Below are 17,379 nucleotides of genomic sequence, written 5' to 3'. Positions count from 1 at the left end.
AACGGGGCGGATCTGAACCTTGATCAACAACATATCTTCGGCAAGCAGCCGAACCGGGGGGGCAGTGGCCGAATGCAGCATATCCCGGAGACTTGGCTCCCCGATACGCATTATGTTTTCCAAGAGAACATGCTAGCAGCTGTTGGCCTCAGCCGAAAGTTTAAGGATGGTAAGCTTCTTCGGCTGGGGCCGAGGCTTTTTAATTATCTCTTTTTCTTCTCTCGCTTCGCTTTTTTATGCTGTGCCAACCTATCTGAACTGACCTTTCCCCTTTTCTTTTTCAGAGCGGGACGAGACCAACGTTGGCATTAACTACGCTCGTCTTGGTGTCAACCGAGAACGAGTTGTAACTGAACGGGCCCCGTCTATCACTGAGCCGAGGCATAGGGAAGTTCATCTAGACTCTTTCCACTTCCAAATTGAGGCTGTTGCTCTGTATCAGAGGCAGAAGCCTTGGTGGAAGAAGAGAGACCCCTGGTTTCAGCTGCTGGACGAAGAAGCTGAAGCTGCCCGTACAGCCGAAGAGGTTGCACGGGTTCTCGAAGCTTGCGAAGGAGGAGAAGGGTCCTCCAGAGCTGCTGAAGCAGAAGCTGCAGCAAGGTCAGCTAAAGAAGACGAGGCTTTGCTGAAGACCTCGGTGAGCTTTCAGACTTAACTTTGTCTTTCTTTTTTTTTTTTTTTTTTTTTTTTTTTTTTTTTTTTTTGTACTCACATTCTTCCTCCCCCCTGTCTGTTACAGTATGAAGAGAGTAACAGACATAGAGAAGGGAAAGCTCCTGTTCGTCCCGAAGACCAAATACAAGAAGAGTCTTCAGACTCAGATATGGACGAGCAGCCCCTTCAGAAAAGGCGCGGAAGGATGGCCATCATCGGCCCTCATGACTTTCAGCGGAGGCCGATGACCATCGGCGTTGCAATAAGGGAACCCGAGGAAGGCAATGGATCGCCGAGGGTTCCCCGGCCACCACCCCAATCACCTCCAAAGACCCCTCCGCCACCTCCTGAGATGGAGGTGGATCAGAGAACTCCCGAATCTAAGGGAGGGGTCGAAGAAGCAATTCAGGAAAGTGCTGCTGAGCACAAGAATAAAGATGCCGTGATGCCCAGTGCTGAGGGTTTCACGGCAGACATCGCAAGAGAGGTTGAGGCTTTCGTCCTCACCCCTGAAGAAGAGGAGGTCATAGTAATTGACTCCTCTGAGAAGGATGATGCTGAGCCATCCACAGCTAAACAAGCTCCATCGTCATCCTTTCCCTCCTTCCAGACTCTGCAATCTGGAGAAATGGGTTTCTCGGCCCCCCGAATTCCAATCCCAGATCACATCTGGGACCTCATATGGGGTCAGAACCGAGAAGGAGCTGCAGCCTACTTCGGCGATTTTGCTGGCATGTCCGAAGTAGATAGGGCAAGGATCTGGTCGCTGAAGGCCACTGCTGGGATGGGCGAATCCAGCAGATCAGTTCCTGACCCAGCCAGGTCTAACCAACTGCTGATGATGCAGGTAATTTTCCTTGTCTTTTATTTCCTCTGAAATTCAGCTCTATTTTTATTATTATATATTTTTTTTTATTTTTTAACTTGTCTTCCTGTTTTCAGTTCGTGCACAATCAGACTCTCACTGTAGAGCTGATAGATACCCTACAAGATAGGGTAGACGCTGCTGTGCACGACAAGAAGGTAGCTGAAGAGGAATTAAAGCTTGCTAAGCTGAAGCAAGCAGCAGCTGAAGAGAAGCAGCAGAAGGGTGAGGAGTACGAGAAAAGACCTGCTGAAGCCCTCAAAACCTTCTGCGACGCTATGGAGAAGGAAGTTTTTCCCCCACTGATGGAAGGGGAAAAATTCCTCCAGGAGCATATGGGAGTGGACGTCTCCAAATTCAAGGCTGCTGTTGAGAGCCGTATTCAGGAAGGAGCTGCTGCACAAGCTGAAGTGCAGCAACGACTAGAAGCTCTTGAAGCCAGCCGAATGGCTGCTGAAGAGCTGCTCCAGGCCAGAGATGTCCAACTCTCAGAGGCTGCTGCTGCTGCCGAAGCTCAGAGAGCTAAACTCCATGAGGCTGAGGATCAACTGATGGCCAAAAAAGTTGAAGTGGCCCAGGCTCAGACAAAGGCTTCCCAAGTTCAGCAGGAGCTGAATGAGCTGAAAGGTTCCTCCTCCAAGCTCGCTGATGAGCTGAAGAAATCCAAGGAAGACTTGGAGGAGACCCAGAAGAAGCTGGCTGATGCTGAGGCTCTACTCAAAGTCCGTGTCTATACCCAAGAGGAATATGAGATGGGTTTCAGAAACGGGTTCAGAGTATGCCGAAGAGTCTGCCTTCATGCTGAGCCGAAGTTGGACTGGTCCAAATGTGCTGAATGGGTCCAGAATCCCGAAGACCCTCATATGAAGTATGCAACTCCAGTCGAAGCTGAAATTCTTAAGGCTGAGGAAGCCGAAGAGGAAGCTGAGAGAATGGAGTTGGAAGCTGAACAGAGGGAAAGGGAGGCTCGGCAGAGTGCAAAGCCTGCTTCTTCTGCTGCTGGGGCTGAGGCCACCATGGGGCTCAACGCTGATCAGTCTGATCCTCAGGCTGAAGCATAGGAACTCGGGCAGTCGTCTTCAGAATCTTGCGGTTCATCATGCGCTTAACTTTAGACTTGCCGCTTTCTGAATTTTTTGCCTTGTTTTTTGCTTCAGCTTGCCTTGTCGTACACCAATTTATTTTTTTGCTTATGTACGTATTTCGGCAGCTGTTATTTTCCGCTTGTGGGCGGCTGCCGATACAGTTTAATTGAACTTGTAGCTCAATTTCTGAGCATGAATTATTAATTTGATGCTCTTTTCTTCAGTTGCTTTGTTTTTGAATGCTTTACTGTTTCTGTTTCTTCAATTCTGCCGAACATACTTGCACTGATAGTGCTTCTTGCCCCCCCAGAAATTGAAGTATGGCTTCAGCTGAATAATCAATTTCTTCACTTCTTCAAAATGGGTATCCGAAACACAGGGCCAACTGAAGGCAATGCTTCTGGGATACAAGTCTTACTGAAGATTGACTTCATCTGAAAGTTGGATATCCGAAACACAGGGCCAACTGAAGGCAATGCTTCGGATATTAGCTTTCTGGGATACAAGGCTCAGTTAAGGCAATATCCCAGAATTGTCCATGGACTCATGTCTTTGGAGAACAAGTCTTACTGAAGTTTGACTTCAGCTGAAAGACCAGTGTTCTTTAAAAAGACGCATATCCGAAACACAGGGCCAACTGAAGGCAATGTTTCGGATAATGGCTTTCTGGGATATAAGGCTCAGTTAAGGCAATATCCCAGAATTGTCCATGGACTCATGTCTTTGGAGAACAAGTCTTACTGAAGTTTGACTTCAGCTGAAAGACCAGTGTTCTTTAAAAAGACGAGTTTTGTCAGCAATCTGAAACCCAGTTACCTGAAGGCGAAGGTTTCAGACGAGGCTGATTTAAAAATTTTCAACTGTTGCTGTTATCCTTGATTTTCTGTTTATCTTTGAAAAATGGATACCCGAAACACAGGGCCAACTTAAGGCAATGTTTCGGATAATGGCTCTCTGGGATACAAGGCTCAGTTAAGGCAATATCCTAGAATTGTCCATGGACTCATGTCTTTGGAGAACAAGTCTTACTGAAGTTTGACTTCAGCTGAAAGACCAGTGTTCTTTAAAAAGACGAGTTTTGTCAGCAATCTGAAACCCAGTTACCCGAAGGCGAAGGTTTCAGACGAGGCTGAATAAAAAACCCTTAAAGAGTAGATAGAACAAAGAAAATTTTGAAAGGATAAAAAGTGGTAAACATTTATATAAATGGCGGCTCCAAGGCCTTTCATTAATTCAAAATGTACTTACAAAGATTGTTCTGCCCCGAAGGGTTTACACATGGTATTTTTTCAGTACATCAGCGTTCCAGTGATTTTTCAACTCAGTTCCATCCAACTGCCGAAGTCGGTATGTCCCTGGCTGAAGCTCATCATAGATTTCATAAGGTCCTTCCCATGCAGCTGAGAGTTTCCCATGGATTCGGCCTTTCTGAACTGCAGCAGCATTCCGAAGGACAAGGTCTCCAATTTTGAGAGGCCTTGCATGGACCCTTCGGTTATAAAATTTGCTGATTCTTTGCTTATAGGCGGCCATTCTGTCTCGGGCTGAGTCTCTTACCTCGTCGAGGAAATCGAGAGATTCCCTCATCAGTCGCTCATTCTCAGCCGAGAAGTGGTGCACTCGAAGGCTCTCAGAGCCAATTTCCACTGGAAGGACGGCTTCGGCACCATACACCAGTTCAAAAGGTGAGTGGCCCGTTGCCTCTTTTTCAGTTGTCCGAAGGGACCAAAGGGTTCCAGGGAGCTCCTCCAGCCACTTGGACTTTTGATCTTCCACCCTCTTCTTGAGGGCATTTAGGATCTGTTTATTTGCAGCTTCGGCTTGTCCGTTACTTTGCGGGTGGCATACCGCTGAATATGCCAGTTTGATGCCGAACTGATCTGTATACCGCTTCAGCGGTAAGTTATCAAATTGCCTCCCATGATCGAAGACAAATACTCTCGGGATGCCAAATCGAGTGATGATATTCTGCCAGATAAATTTTCTGACAGTTTGCTCTGTAATGTTCGAGGCTGTTTCGGCCTCGATCCATTTACTGAAGTAGTCGACACCAACTATCAGCCATTTTTTTCTGGTACACAGCCTCTGGAAATGGTCCCAGTATATCCAGTCCCCATTGGGCAAACGGGAGTGGATTAAGGATCGGCTGAAGATCCCTTGCTGGCTGATGGATAACTGGAGCGTATTTTTGACATTTTTCGCATTTCCGAACCAGCTCCTTAGCATCTGCGATCATGGTGGGCCAGTAATATCCAGCCCTCAATGCCTTGTGGGCTAAGTTTCTTCCCCCAATGTGGTTCCCACAGATGCCGAGGTGAATCTCCCGTAGGATATAATCTGCATCTGTTGGCCCCACGCATTTCAGCAATGGGGCTGAGAAGGACTTTTTCAGAAGTTCCCCCCTGAAGACAATGAACCTAGAGCTGGTTCTCCTCATCTTGGAGGCCAAAGCTTTATCTTCGGGAGTTTCTCCCCGAAGCTTGAAAGCTAGGATGGGGTCCATCCAACTAGGCTCTGGGTCAGCGCAGCACACTTCAGGTGCTTCGTCGACACTTCTCTCTCGACACACTTCTACATATACAGATCTGTTCAGCTCGGTTAGAGATGAACTGACAAGTTTGGAGAGTGCATCGGCTTGAGTATTCTGACCCCTTGGGATCAGCTAAACCTCAAAAGTTTTCAGCTCTGCAATGGCTGATTTGATCTTGGCAAGATAAGCTATCATGGAGGGCTCTTTGGCCTCGTAGCTGCCACTGATCTGATATGCAACTAGTTGAGAGTCTGTTTTTAGGCAGACATGATCAGCTTCCAGGGAGATGCACAATTCTAGGCCGGCGATTGCTGCCTCATACTCGGCCTCATTGTTCGAGGCCTTAAAAGAAAACTTTAGTGCATACTCAAAAGATTTGCCTTCGGGAGAAGTTATCACTACTCCTGCCCCCGAACCATTTTCGGTGGAAGATCCATCCATAAACACGGTCCAGACTTTCTTTTCACTGTCTAGCGCTTCTTGGTATGAGCATTCGGCCAAGAAATCCGCTAGAGCTTGAGCCTTTATGGCAGCCCTCGGACGATAGCTGATGCTGAATTCGGTGAGCTCAAAAGCCCACTTGGCTAGCCTACCAGATTTTTCAACCTTGCCGAGAACTTTTTCCAACGGCTGATCAGTTAGGACCACTATCTGATGGCAATCAAAATAGGGCCTCAGCTTCCGAGCAGCTACTACTACCGCGAAAGCAACTTTCTCGAGTAGAGGATAGCGAGTCTCGGCATCCGTCAGTGTATGACTGACGAAGTAGATCGGTTGCTGACTTTTACTTTCTTCCTTCAGCAATACTGCGCTGATGGTGGCTGGGCTAACGGCCACATATAGGTACAAAGTTTCTCCTTCAGCTGGGCTAGCCAGCGTTGGGAGTTGAGCCAGATGCTCCCGAAGCTGTTTAAAGGCGTCTTTTTGCTCTTCCTCCCAAACGAGCTCTTTTGTTTTCGGGAGTTTCAGGGCTTTGAAGAAAGGTAACCCCTTATCCGAAGCTCTGGAAATGAACCTCGAGAGGGCTGCCATTCTTCCGGTGAGCCGCTGAACATCCCGCTTCGTTTTCGGCTCAGGAAGGTCGAGCGCCGCTTTGACTTTAGAGGGATTGGCATCAACCCCCCTTTTGCTGACCATGAACCCAAGGAATTTCCCTGACTTCACGCCGAAGACACACTTCTTCGGATTCAGCTTCATTTGATGCTTTCTCAAGGTGGCGAAAGTTTCAGCCAGGTCCTTTACATGGTCCTCTGGTTTTTTGCTTTTCACGATCGAATCGTCAACATAGACTTCCATGTTTCGGCCTTTTTGATCGGCGAAAACTTGATCCACCAGCCTTTGATAGGTTGCCCCCGCATTTTTCAATCCGAAGGGCATCATTTTGTAATTGTACACCCCAGCGTTCGTGACGAATGCTGTCTTTGCTCGATCGTCGGGGTGCATAAAGATCTGATGATACCCCGAGAATGCGTCCATGAAACTAAGCAAGGCATGGCCACTTGTCGAATCAACTAGCTGATCGATCCTCGGCAAGGGATAGAAATCCTTTGGACAAGCCTTATTTAGGTCCGTGAAGTCAACGCACATCCTCCAGGTACCATTGGGCTTCTGAACCATCACCACATTTGCCAGCCATTCTGGATATTGGCAAGGTTCAATGAATCCTGCCTCCAATAATTTTTTGACCTCGGCTGCGATGTCTCGGTTCTTATTGGCGGAGTAATTCCACTTCTTTTGCTTAACTGGTCGACACGTTGGGTCAACATTAAGCTTGTGGGAGATGAGGTCTGAACTTATCCCGGGCATATCAGCTGCCGAGAAAGCAAACACATCTCTGTTGTCCCAAAGGAGCTGAATAAGTTCACAACGGGTGTTCGGATCAAGGTCCATCCCGATTGTTACACATTTCTCAACGTCTCCTTCGGTCAACTCAACTGTTTCAGTCTGTTGGTCGTCCATGTCCATTGCTGAGGGACTGGACTCTTCATAATCTGGCCTGCTGCCAATGTCAGCAGGTGTCCCAGTCTTTTTGTTCTTCGGCTGGCTCTCTGAGTCTTGCGGCTCAGCTGAAGAGCTAGCCTTTTCCCTTTCGGGCCCTTTATCTCTGGGTACAGATCCTTGGGCCGAAGCACTTAGGCCTTTCGGCTTTTTTGTGCTCGGCTCTCTTTCTTTTTCTTTCTCCTCCTCATCCTTGTCATCTGGGCGACTAGTGGATGGTTTGAGGTAGTTGCACCTTCGGGCGTCCTTTTGGTTGCCCTGTATCCTTTCGGGGAAGCCGGCGTCTGAGACGTAAATCATCAGCTGATGATAAGTTGAGACGACCCCTTGGATCTCGTGAATTATGGGTCTCCCCAAAATCACGTTGTACACTGAAGGAGCGTCGATGACCAAAAATTCAATCATGACGTTCCTGGCTGCCTCATCGCAACCGATGGTGACAGGAAGTGTCACCTTCCCATCTGGATAAGTTGAAGCCCCATTGAACCCGGATACCGGGTAGGGTACCGGCGTAAGGTGCTTGGGCTTCAACTTAATTTGATTGTAGGCCTTTCGGAACAGAATGTTTGCTCCGCTGCCACCGTCAACAAGGACCTTACTGACGTCGTGGTTGGCCACCGTGGCGATGATCACCAACGGATCCTCGTGAGGGAACGTAATCCCCCGGCAGTCGGCGGCTGTGAACGTCATGTTCGGCACCGGCGACTGGGGAGATTGAATGTCAGCGTTGTTCACCTGGTGAGTCAATGCTCTAAGGTGTCTCTTGTGCTCCCTCCGAGAGTATATTCCTCCCGAGATAACATTGATCGGAGGGAATTTCCCCTCCGGCTTTTTACTGTTTTTCCGGGGGAAGTCGAGGTCTTGCCGAGGGTCCTTTGCTGACTTCTCGGATTCTTTTTTCTCGCGGTGATCCGCGATGCATTTTTTCAAGTATCCCTTCCGGACCATGTCCTCTATCTGGTCCTTCAGTTGGATACACTCCTCAGTGTTGTGTCCCGAAGACTCGTGGAACTCGCACCACAGATTTTTATTTTTTCGCTGATACCACTCTGGGAGTGGTCTCGGCTTTCGGTAACTCTGCTCCTCCTTCGTCACGCTGTAAATTTTGGCGCGTGGAAGAGAGAGCGGAGTGTAGGACTCGTATCTGCCTGTGTATGAGGCAGATCTTTCCTTCTTTGGGTCGCTGGCCAAAGATTGCTCCGGGGCCTTTGACTTTCCCTTTGCCTTATGGCCTTGGCCTTCAGACAAGGGTATTTGTCTTTGTTTCCCTCCCCCAAATTGAGGTTGGGTTTTCGCTTTGTTCCATTCTTCGGCTCGGATGAACTTATCCGAGGCATTCAGAGCTTCCTCCAAGGTCTGCGGGGTATGCATGACCATGAAGTCTAGGAACTTTCCGGGCTGAAGGCCATTCTGCATTGCAAAAACGGCTAGCCCCTGGTCCAGCTGAGAGACGCTGGATGACTCGTTACTGAAACGGGTCAGATAGTCTCGGAGGCTTTCGGTTTCCCCCTGCTGTAGACTCATGAGCTCTGCCGTAGTCTTCTCTCGGCGGTTTGCCGTGGAAAACTTGCTCCTGAACTTGGAGGACAGATCATCCCACCCTGTTATGGAGCCCTGCCTTACTCCCTTGGAAATCCACGCTTGCGTGACCCCCTTGAGAGTGGTTGGGAAATATTTGCACCAAGTCGCCTCGGATCTGGGGCAAAGATGCATATGAGTCTCATACGAGGCCACGTGATCCTTCGGATCCGAGGTCCCGTCATATGTGATGTGCGACGGTATTTAACCGTAGGCACGCGCTCTTCCAGTATCCATTGCTCGAATGGTGAACTGGCGGGTAACATAACGGCCTTGCCCTTGTTCCTGGCCGATGGGACCGCGCTCCGCCCTCTTAGAGAGGTAGGAGTGGTTTTCGTCCCTGGCTGGGAAGTCTGGGCCTCGGCTGCAGGGAACGAGAGGCGACTGCGCACGCTCGGTTCCTTGCCGCCGAGTCGGTCGAGGACGCTTCGGCGAACAGTCTCAGGTTCTCGGTGAGTAGATTCTGGCCGAGAAGCTGAGCTGCTGCTCTTATGCGCTTCTGGTCTTGAGGATGAGGATCCTTTTAAAAATTGAGGGTTCTTTTTCCTCACTTTTTCATTTTTCCAGGAATCCTCTTCCCACTCTTCCAGTTCCCGGAAGGAAGGAAGCTTCCCACCATTATGGTCTAACTTCCTCCGCTGATGCCGGGTATGCGGAGGAGTTCGATCACGAGGTGGTGGCATATTTTGTGCCCTCATCGCCTCCATGAGTACTGCCAGCGCTCTTGCCACCTCTTCCGAGCTGGGCCCCGTCAAAGGGGTCCTCGGCCGAGTATGGGAATGAGGGCGCGCAGCCGATGGTTGGCTTTGGGGCACTGAATGTGTCCTATGATCGGACTCACCCCTGCTAGACCGAGAGTAACTCGGCCTATAATGAGAGTCATGAATTACGGGAGAAAGGGAATCCTCCTTGTATGATCCTCCCCCCGAGCCGGCACCCTTGGGAGAGTTCCGGTCCGGCGAGGGTGATGGTGTAGGGGTTTTAGGCTTTTCGCCCGCTCCTTGACGGAGGCTTTTGCTCTTGCGGTTCTTAGCCATTGCTGTTAAGATAATTGCAAGATGATTTTGGTTAGAAATTTGGCTTAAAGATTTTTGAAAGTCTTCCCCACAGACGGCGCCAAATTGTTTCGGGTGAAAACAATGGGACCTTGCCGAAGGTCCGCTGAAACGGAGAAGACTGGATTCGGTCCAAGTTATGTTGGGCCGAAGGTTTCCTGCACAGTAAACACACGTAAACTAGCCTCGGGGGTGTTGCCGAGGAAGGCCCCTCCGATGCTAAAGTCAGTACAATGTGTATAAAGAGAACACTATGCAAGAGAGTTTGTTGCTTGAGGCTTTGATGGAATATATGAGAATATATCAATCAATGAGAATGTATTTGAATCTATGAATCTATATATCTGAATGTATGAATATTGATGGCTTTTATACCTCTTCATACATGGAGAAGTTGGGCCTTAGCCCAATTGGCTTGCTTTGTGGGCTGACCTTTGACTTTAGCACAATTGGAGAGTTGAACCTTGACCTTGGGCTTTTAATTGGATCATTTAATGCCTAGGCCCAATTGGACTAAATTGGACCCAAACAGCAAGTAAGAATTATAAATTGTTCATGATTTATTAAACCGAAATCAATTTTTAACCTGAAAAATTAAATCCGAGAAGGTCCAAAACTCGGCTTGAGTTCAATTTGAATTGAATGTAAGACCATGACCAAATGATCTGAAACAAATTCCCGAATCATGTACATGTTAGGAAATGATCAATCTCAAACTTGTTATCACCCTAGACATGATGTTTATTCCATAACTATTTAGGCTAAGTAGATCAAGTCACCAACTCATATAAGATAATTAAGACAAAGGAAGGAAGAACCAGGCCAATTACACTATAATCACATGCATCCGAAAGCTGTACTAGCATATATCACCATATCCTACGCTATCTTAGGCTAACTAGGTAATGTCTTTACAACAATGTTAGCTCCTCGTGATTATTACAGACAAATTAAAAAGAGATTAACAATCCCGATTGATGTTTAATTATCACCTATATATGATACTAAAGTGTCGGCAATCTAATATAAAATCTGATACCAAACATAAGATATATTTTGGATAAAGGAAAGAGTGTAGCAGGACAAAAAGAGGCAAGCTAACAGTCTTTCATGTTTATAATTACGTAGACACATGTTACTTTTAACATCATCAAGAGTACAAATTTGTCATATAAATCTGTGTGAATGAATGCAAAAAGAACTCTTTAGCAGATCATCTGAGAGATAAAAGATCTGAATTCGATCATAGAGAGCGAAAGACGACGATCGAGTACAAACATAACCACGTGGCTAATTAAGGTCTTACCTTTGGTAGATTCCATAATAATACCAAAGGGCAGAACTCAAGCATGGGATCAACAATGTGTTTTTTTCTTAGAGAGAGAAAGCGAGAGAGCTTCAAGTGAACGATAACAAGAATCATATTATCACGAAATAAAATAAAACTAGTTAATAAGATATAACAACAGAGAAAAAAGAGCAAAAGAAGAGATTTTATTTTATTGATATTATTTGTGTGTATTATATTTTATTCACGTACTTATATATTTATTTAAGAATATATAGGAAGAATTGAAGTTGCTTTTCTTTTTGTTTTACATCTCTTTCTTTTTGTTTTATTTTATATCACAATGTATCTTCCTTACATAAGCTTTCCTGCTTCCTCTACTCATATTCTCCTCTCTCTTTCCTTTCTCAGCTTTTTTTCGTCGGTTTTCATGATGTAAGTGAAGAAGACACTGAAACTGAGTTAGCTGAACCCATTCTATATATATTATATTATACGCTATATAAAGCATTACCGGGTGGTTGTACGATAAATGGCACCTGTTGCATTACCACCCGGTTTCCGGTTTCACCCGACGGATGAAGAATTGGTGGCTTATTACCTCAAGAGGAAGATCAATGGTCACAAGATTGACTTGGAAATAATCCCTGAAATTGATCTTTATCAGTTTGAGCCTTGGGAGTTGCCAAGTACGTATGTATAAATCATGGAGTTTATCCTTTTTTTTTTTTTTTTTTTTTTTTTTTTTTTTGCATGTTTGCATGATTTATTTTACAAAATTAATCATGTACTAAGCTTACTAACCAACTCTAAAAAGAAATGATGTGCACGAAACTGATTATTGACTATTTGTAGTCCATTAATTTATTAGTCTTAATTTCACAGTTTGTGAAAGATGTTGTACCTAATAGGATATGGGTCAATTTGCATTGGGTCAATTCAAATCAATTTGTATCCATTCGTTATGGGAAAAAACAAACTTGCCGGTTATTAAAAATTGGTTTGGTCAATTAATATGATTAATAGGGTATGAGTCAGCTTTGTCAGGTCTACACATTATTTAAAATATGTATTTTCATGAATTTTATTTGACATACAAATCATTTAGCAAATCCATGTACACAAAGTAGTGTGTGGCTCGCTTCTTGCTACAACATTCTGCGTAAATAAAGGTAAAATTATAGTCTTTAATAGTACTAAAGTCAAGTGTATTGATACAGAAAAATTCAAAGCATAAGTAAACTAAATAGTTAAAAGGTACTTAATTACAGGGTCAATGCATTACCAGTTTCATTTTCCTTAGCACAAAAACTTGACATAATAGGCACATACAATTCGATCATCTAGAATTACTACTACATTATCTAGTTCGTTTCTTTTTTTAATTTAAATACTCCCATTATCTAGATTTAGTCGTCACATATCCAGCTTTAAGTTTATTATGCTATCACTGTGACTATTAAATTGGATAGTCGTGGAACTAAAATCTATAATACTATACAGCTCATGGATGAATGAGGGAGAGGGAGGGAGACCGAGCTGAGAATCTGAAAGAGATGAACAAAACTGAAAAGAAGAGATAAAATAATATATAATGAAAGAACATGATCATTGTAATTAACCCTCTATGTACTTTGGCAACTTTGCTAATTATCTGAATAATTTTGTTGCATGATCATCATGATCAAATCATAATCATTTTCATAAATCATAAAAATCATAATTTATATTATAGTTAAGTAGCAAAATGGTCTACATCAAAGTAGAACTACTTGCTTTTTTGCTGTCTATACTTTTCTTCCTAAATGAGGCTTCTACTTAATTCTTCCTTAGGCATGTTACTTTCATTTTACTCAAGCCATCATATATAATATAAGTTGAACTAGTTAATGCATCACTTTACATTAATCAAATAAAAAATCAGTTATTTCAACCATGTTGATTGCATTTTAAGGCTCTTAAAACAACAAAATTTTAATTTTATTGAGACAATCACAAAATTTCTTATGTAATTTAATTTTAATTAATCATGCTCTTTTTTTTTTTTCTTTTTTAAATATTGAGGGTTTTTTTTGTACTTTTAACAATGTCGTAACATAGATTTATTGACCTAGCTCTTAACATAAAACATGATTTGATGATATACATACATTTTTGAAGGTAAATCATTATTGCCAAGCAATGATTTGGAGTGGTATTTCTTTAGTCCAAGAGATCGAAAGTACCCGAATGGATCAAGGACAAATAGAGCAACCAAGGCAGGTTATTGGAAATCGACGGGCAAAGATCGAAAGGTAAACTCACAAATGAGAGCAGTAGGGATGAAGAAGACATTGGTGTACTACCAAGGGAGAGCACCTAATGGCCATAGAAGTGATTGGGTTATGCATGAATACCGCCTTGACGAGGGAGAGTGCGAAATTCCTTCTGGTTTACAGGTAACTTGGACACTCGTACATCTTAAATTATAGAGTGTCATTGTTTGATTTTTGGGTTTAGAGTGTAAAACCAAGCAAAAAGAGTTAGTAGTTCTACTTAGAGTGTAAAAACTGCAAATCAAAAATCTTACATTTTCAAAATTGCACAATCAAATCAAACCTGTGAATTTTTTTTTCTTTTCCAATATTCACCAATTCCATGCATTAATAACATGTAAAAAAATTTAAAAAGTCAATTTTCACTAAGTACTCAATATTTTTGAAGAGTGTTGATAAAAAAAAATGCATAAAATTCTTTCTTATACTAGTACAAGGTTAGGTTTTTAAACAATTTCGTTAGAAAATTCAAACATAGATTGATAACACAACAATTATTGCACCACATATTTGTTCAACCTTTTCACAAACTAGTAATGTGGACTTTCATTCTCTTGTTGCTCGAATTAGATTAAATGGTTAATCTTGCGGGTGATTCTTGAACTTGTGAACGTATCTCATCTACATCATTGCCTTTTGTGACTCTGTCCACGCAAAAAAATCAACACTATTATTTTGCACCAACGATTCCCCTCCCTTATAATGATACTAAATGTTTTTCTTGTCCAAACGTAGGATGCCTATGCTCTATGTCGAGTATTCAAGAAAACCTCGATAAACATCTCAAATAATATTGCATCTTCATCACAAGAACATTCATTCACCAACATAGTTCAAATATCAAGTGATCAATCGTCGAGCATCGACATGTACACCGAGGGAAGATGTGAAGATTTTGAGAGCTCCGATTATTCAATCCCTATTGAAAGATGTTCAACTAGTGCTACTCATGGATCTTCTTCATCACTATGTGATATAGGAGATGGGCAATGGATGCAATATTTGAATGAAGATGAATTCTGCTAATTCATTTTATCATCATAATTTATGTTCTTCATGCTATTATTCATAGTGGATAAATTATGCATGAAGTTAATTATCATACTAGTAATTATTGGGTTTTTTTATTACTTGAAAATGGCTTGGGTTAGTAGCTAGGTGTTTTGATGTGAATTTAATTTTATTTTTTAAAAAAATATAGAAAAAAAAAGCATTAGGAACCCTCTTCACGACTAAAGAGGGGAATTGCTTTGATGTGAAATTGGTCCATAGTTTTTCAACAGGAGCATTGTATTTATATGCTTATTATGTATGTTACACTTTTAAAACTAATTAAATTCGCCATTTGATTGGGAAAAGGGGTAAAATGATATATTGTAATTTAACAAATTTATTGTATCCTCTTCTTAATACAACACTTGTATATATGATATAGATGTCTCAAAATGTTTGCAAGTTTTTTTTATTTTTTTTTATTTATAAGTTAATATTGTTGGGTGTGGCCCAAATTTTATAGGTACATTATTTTGATGGAGTATTGGTTGATGTTCTTCAATTCCGGATACATGTAGCATGGTTGGTATTGCACCACGATTCTCTAGATCTTTCTACAAGTTCGTATCATGCAAGCCACTAAAATGATCTAGGAAATTCTTGACACGGGAAGTAACTAGAAATATGGTTCGTGAATTTTCTAGAACATCATGGATACTAAGAATGATGAAGGAATTTCTAGAATCTTCCGGCCATTTCTTCCAAGCTTCATGTAAAATTGTAGACACGAGTCATTGGCATTAAAGACATACACACAAGATGACAAGAAGCCATACCATACACATAAGTCTTTCACCTCCTTATAATTCTCTACCAATTTACCTTCTCTCTACAAATTCACTATTCCTATTTTTGTACTACTATTTTGTGAATTCCTATAGTGAGAGTTTTCTTTTACTACTGACCAGGGTTGTTGTACTCTCCTATTTTTCATATAGTGGTTTATATTGGTGCTCGTCGTTTGTAGGTTTTTTTTACCACGTTAAATACTATGTCCATCTCTTTACTACTTGTCTTGCCTTTATCTATATATCTTCTAATTACTTTGCTTTCGATGTGCATTCATTAACCCTAACAAATACTTTCCATAACACATAGAGAAAGTGAGTAATGTTGAACATTTATAGTATAAATGGAGTTTATGGATCATATTTAAAGTTTATATTTGCTATGAGTTGAGGAGGATATTAGTACAATATATATTCTAAATCTAAAGACAAAACAAAACACATATATTAAAAAAAAAATCAATTGATAGTGCTCCCGGAAAATGTTTCCCGATTGAGCGTGCACAAGTTAGGAAAAACGGAAATTAAAAATTCAACCTTTGCACTTTCTTCTCTTAAAAATCCAAGCTTAACTTTATTCCACAAAAATCTAACCTTTACGCTAGAGGTGATCATTGGGTGGGCCGGGCCGAAGCTAAAAAATTATGCCAACCTCTCGGGCCGGGCCGGGCCAAGCTTCAGGCCGGAATTTTTTGTGCCTAAACCGCCCAAAATGGTTGGGCTTTTCGGGCCATTTTCAGACCGGGCCTAAAAAATTAACTAAATATGCATAAAAACGCATTCCTAAATCTGCCTAAAAAAAATTGGGCCGGACCCCCCAATTTTGGGCCAAAATTTTCTGCCCAAACTCGGGCCGGGCCATACTTGATCAGGTCTACTTTACGCCTATCTTCATCTAAAGATCCATTACCTGTTGTTAATCGGTTTTTGTAAGTTATATGCCACGTGTCAGCTATTAATACGTCAATTATTTTTTTAATTATTAAAAAACAAAAAAAAAAAAAAACAAAAATAATTCAGAAAACCCAGCTCCGCCCTTCTTCCTTGACCACCCCATCCCCACCGGCCACCGGAACCCAACAACCCCATTCTCCTCTCCACCGGACAACCCACACTATTCCTCTCGCCGGCCAGCCGCCTCTGCACTGCACAACAACCCGCGCTACTCAAACACCTGACCACCGGACCACCAATCACGCCAACCACCTAACCACCAGCCCACCGACAACACCCTCTAAATCCTAACTCCATCTCCCCTGAAAGTCTGAACCAACCACCCAACCCATGAAATCCCCTTCCACAAAAATACCCGCCCATGAAGCAACCTTTGAGGGCTTTGAAACCGACCACCCAAACGATCAACTTCAACCGTTTCTTCAAATGTTTATACGACAAAAGCTTATCTCGCCATTCTGGCAACATTTCTTCGAGCTGATTGCTCGAACTCTTCCCGAAATTCATCCGATCAAGAATCAATTAATCAATATTCAATTAAAAAATCACAAAATCGTCGTCGAAAAACGTCGAAAAATCACGAATTTGATGCAGTAGTACGTAGAGGAAAAAGAAAATCACTAGGGGTGTGGTTTTTGGGGTCGGGGTTGGGTTTTGGAGCGGTAGGAGGGTGGCGCTGGGGATTTTAAGGCGACAGGTGGGTGGGTCTTGGGGGTCTCAGGCAGGGAGGCGAGCAGGGGCTGCAATTTTTGATGCGGTGGGTTGTTTTGGTTATTTCCGTTTGTGGTGGAGGAATTGGTGGGTTGTTGGGTTGTTTCCGTTTTTGAGGAGAGAGCAGACAGAAAAAGGAGGAGTGAAAAGGGAAAGTGAAAGAATTAAAAAAAAAAAAAAAAACTTTTTAACCTGTTTAACAGGTTAAAGGTTGGATTTGTTGGTGAAGATGGGGTATAAAGGTTAGATTTTTGTGGAATAAACTTAAGGTTGGATTTTTTAGAGAAGAAAGTGCAAAGATTGGATTTTTTATTTCCATTTTCCCCACAAGTTAAGGTTTCTCAATTATCTTATTTTACTATGGTTTTGTGTGCCCAACCGGGCGAAGGGTGGTGACAAATCTTAAAGAATTTTTCCATACCTGACCAGGAAAAGTTCACATTTGATGGTTTTTAACGGATTTTGAACAATTTGCTTTGTGAACAACTATATATGTCCGTTGGAT

The 17,379-nt window shown here is 42.9% G+C and overlaps 1 protein-coding gene across 1 annotated transcript; it reads left to right on the top strand.

Annotated features, from left to right (window-relative positions):
• The first annotated feature begins 11,296 nt into the window (after window positions 1-11,296).
• Window positions 11,297-15,117, top strand: LOC110711179 (NAC domain-containing protein 86-like). Its single transcript, XM_021889558.1, has 3 exons — window positions 11,297-11,742; window positions 13,214-13,491; window positions 14,104-15,117. The coding sequence occupies exons 1-3, from the start codon at window positions 11,586-11,588 to the stop codon at window positions 14,392-14,394; spliced, it is 726 nt and encodes a 241-aa protein (XP_021745250.1). The 5' UTR covers window positions 11,297-11,585; the 3' UTR covers window positions 14,395-15,117.
• The last annotated feature ends 2,262 nt before the right edge of the window (window positions 15,118-17,379 follow it).

Source organism: Chenopodium quinoa, unplaced genomic scaffold, assembly GCF_001683475.1.
Source record: "Chenopodium quinoa cultivar QQ74 unplaced genomic scaffold, ASM168347v1, whole genome shotgun sequence".
Taxonomy (NCBI): Eukaryota; Viridiplantae; Streptophyta; class Magnoliopsida; order Caryophyllales; family Amaranthaceae; genus Chenopodium; species Chenopodium quinoa.
Note: the sequence above shows the minus strand (reverse complement) of the source record. Positions and strands in the feature narration are given on the sequence as shown.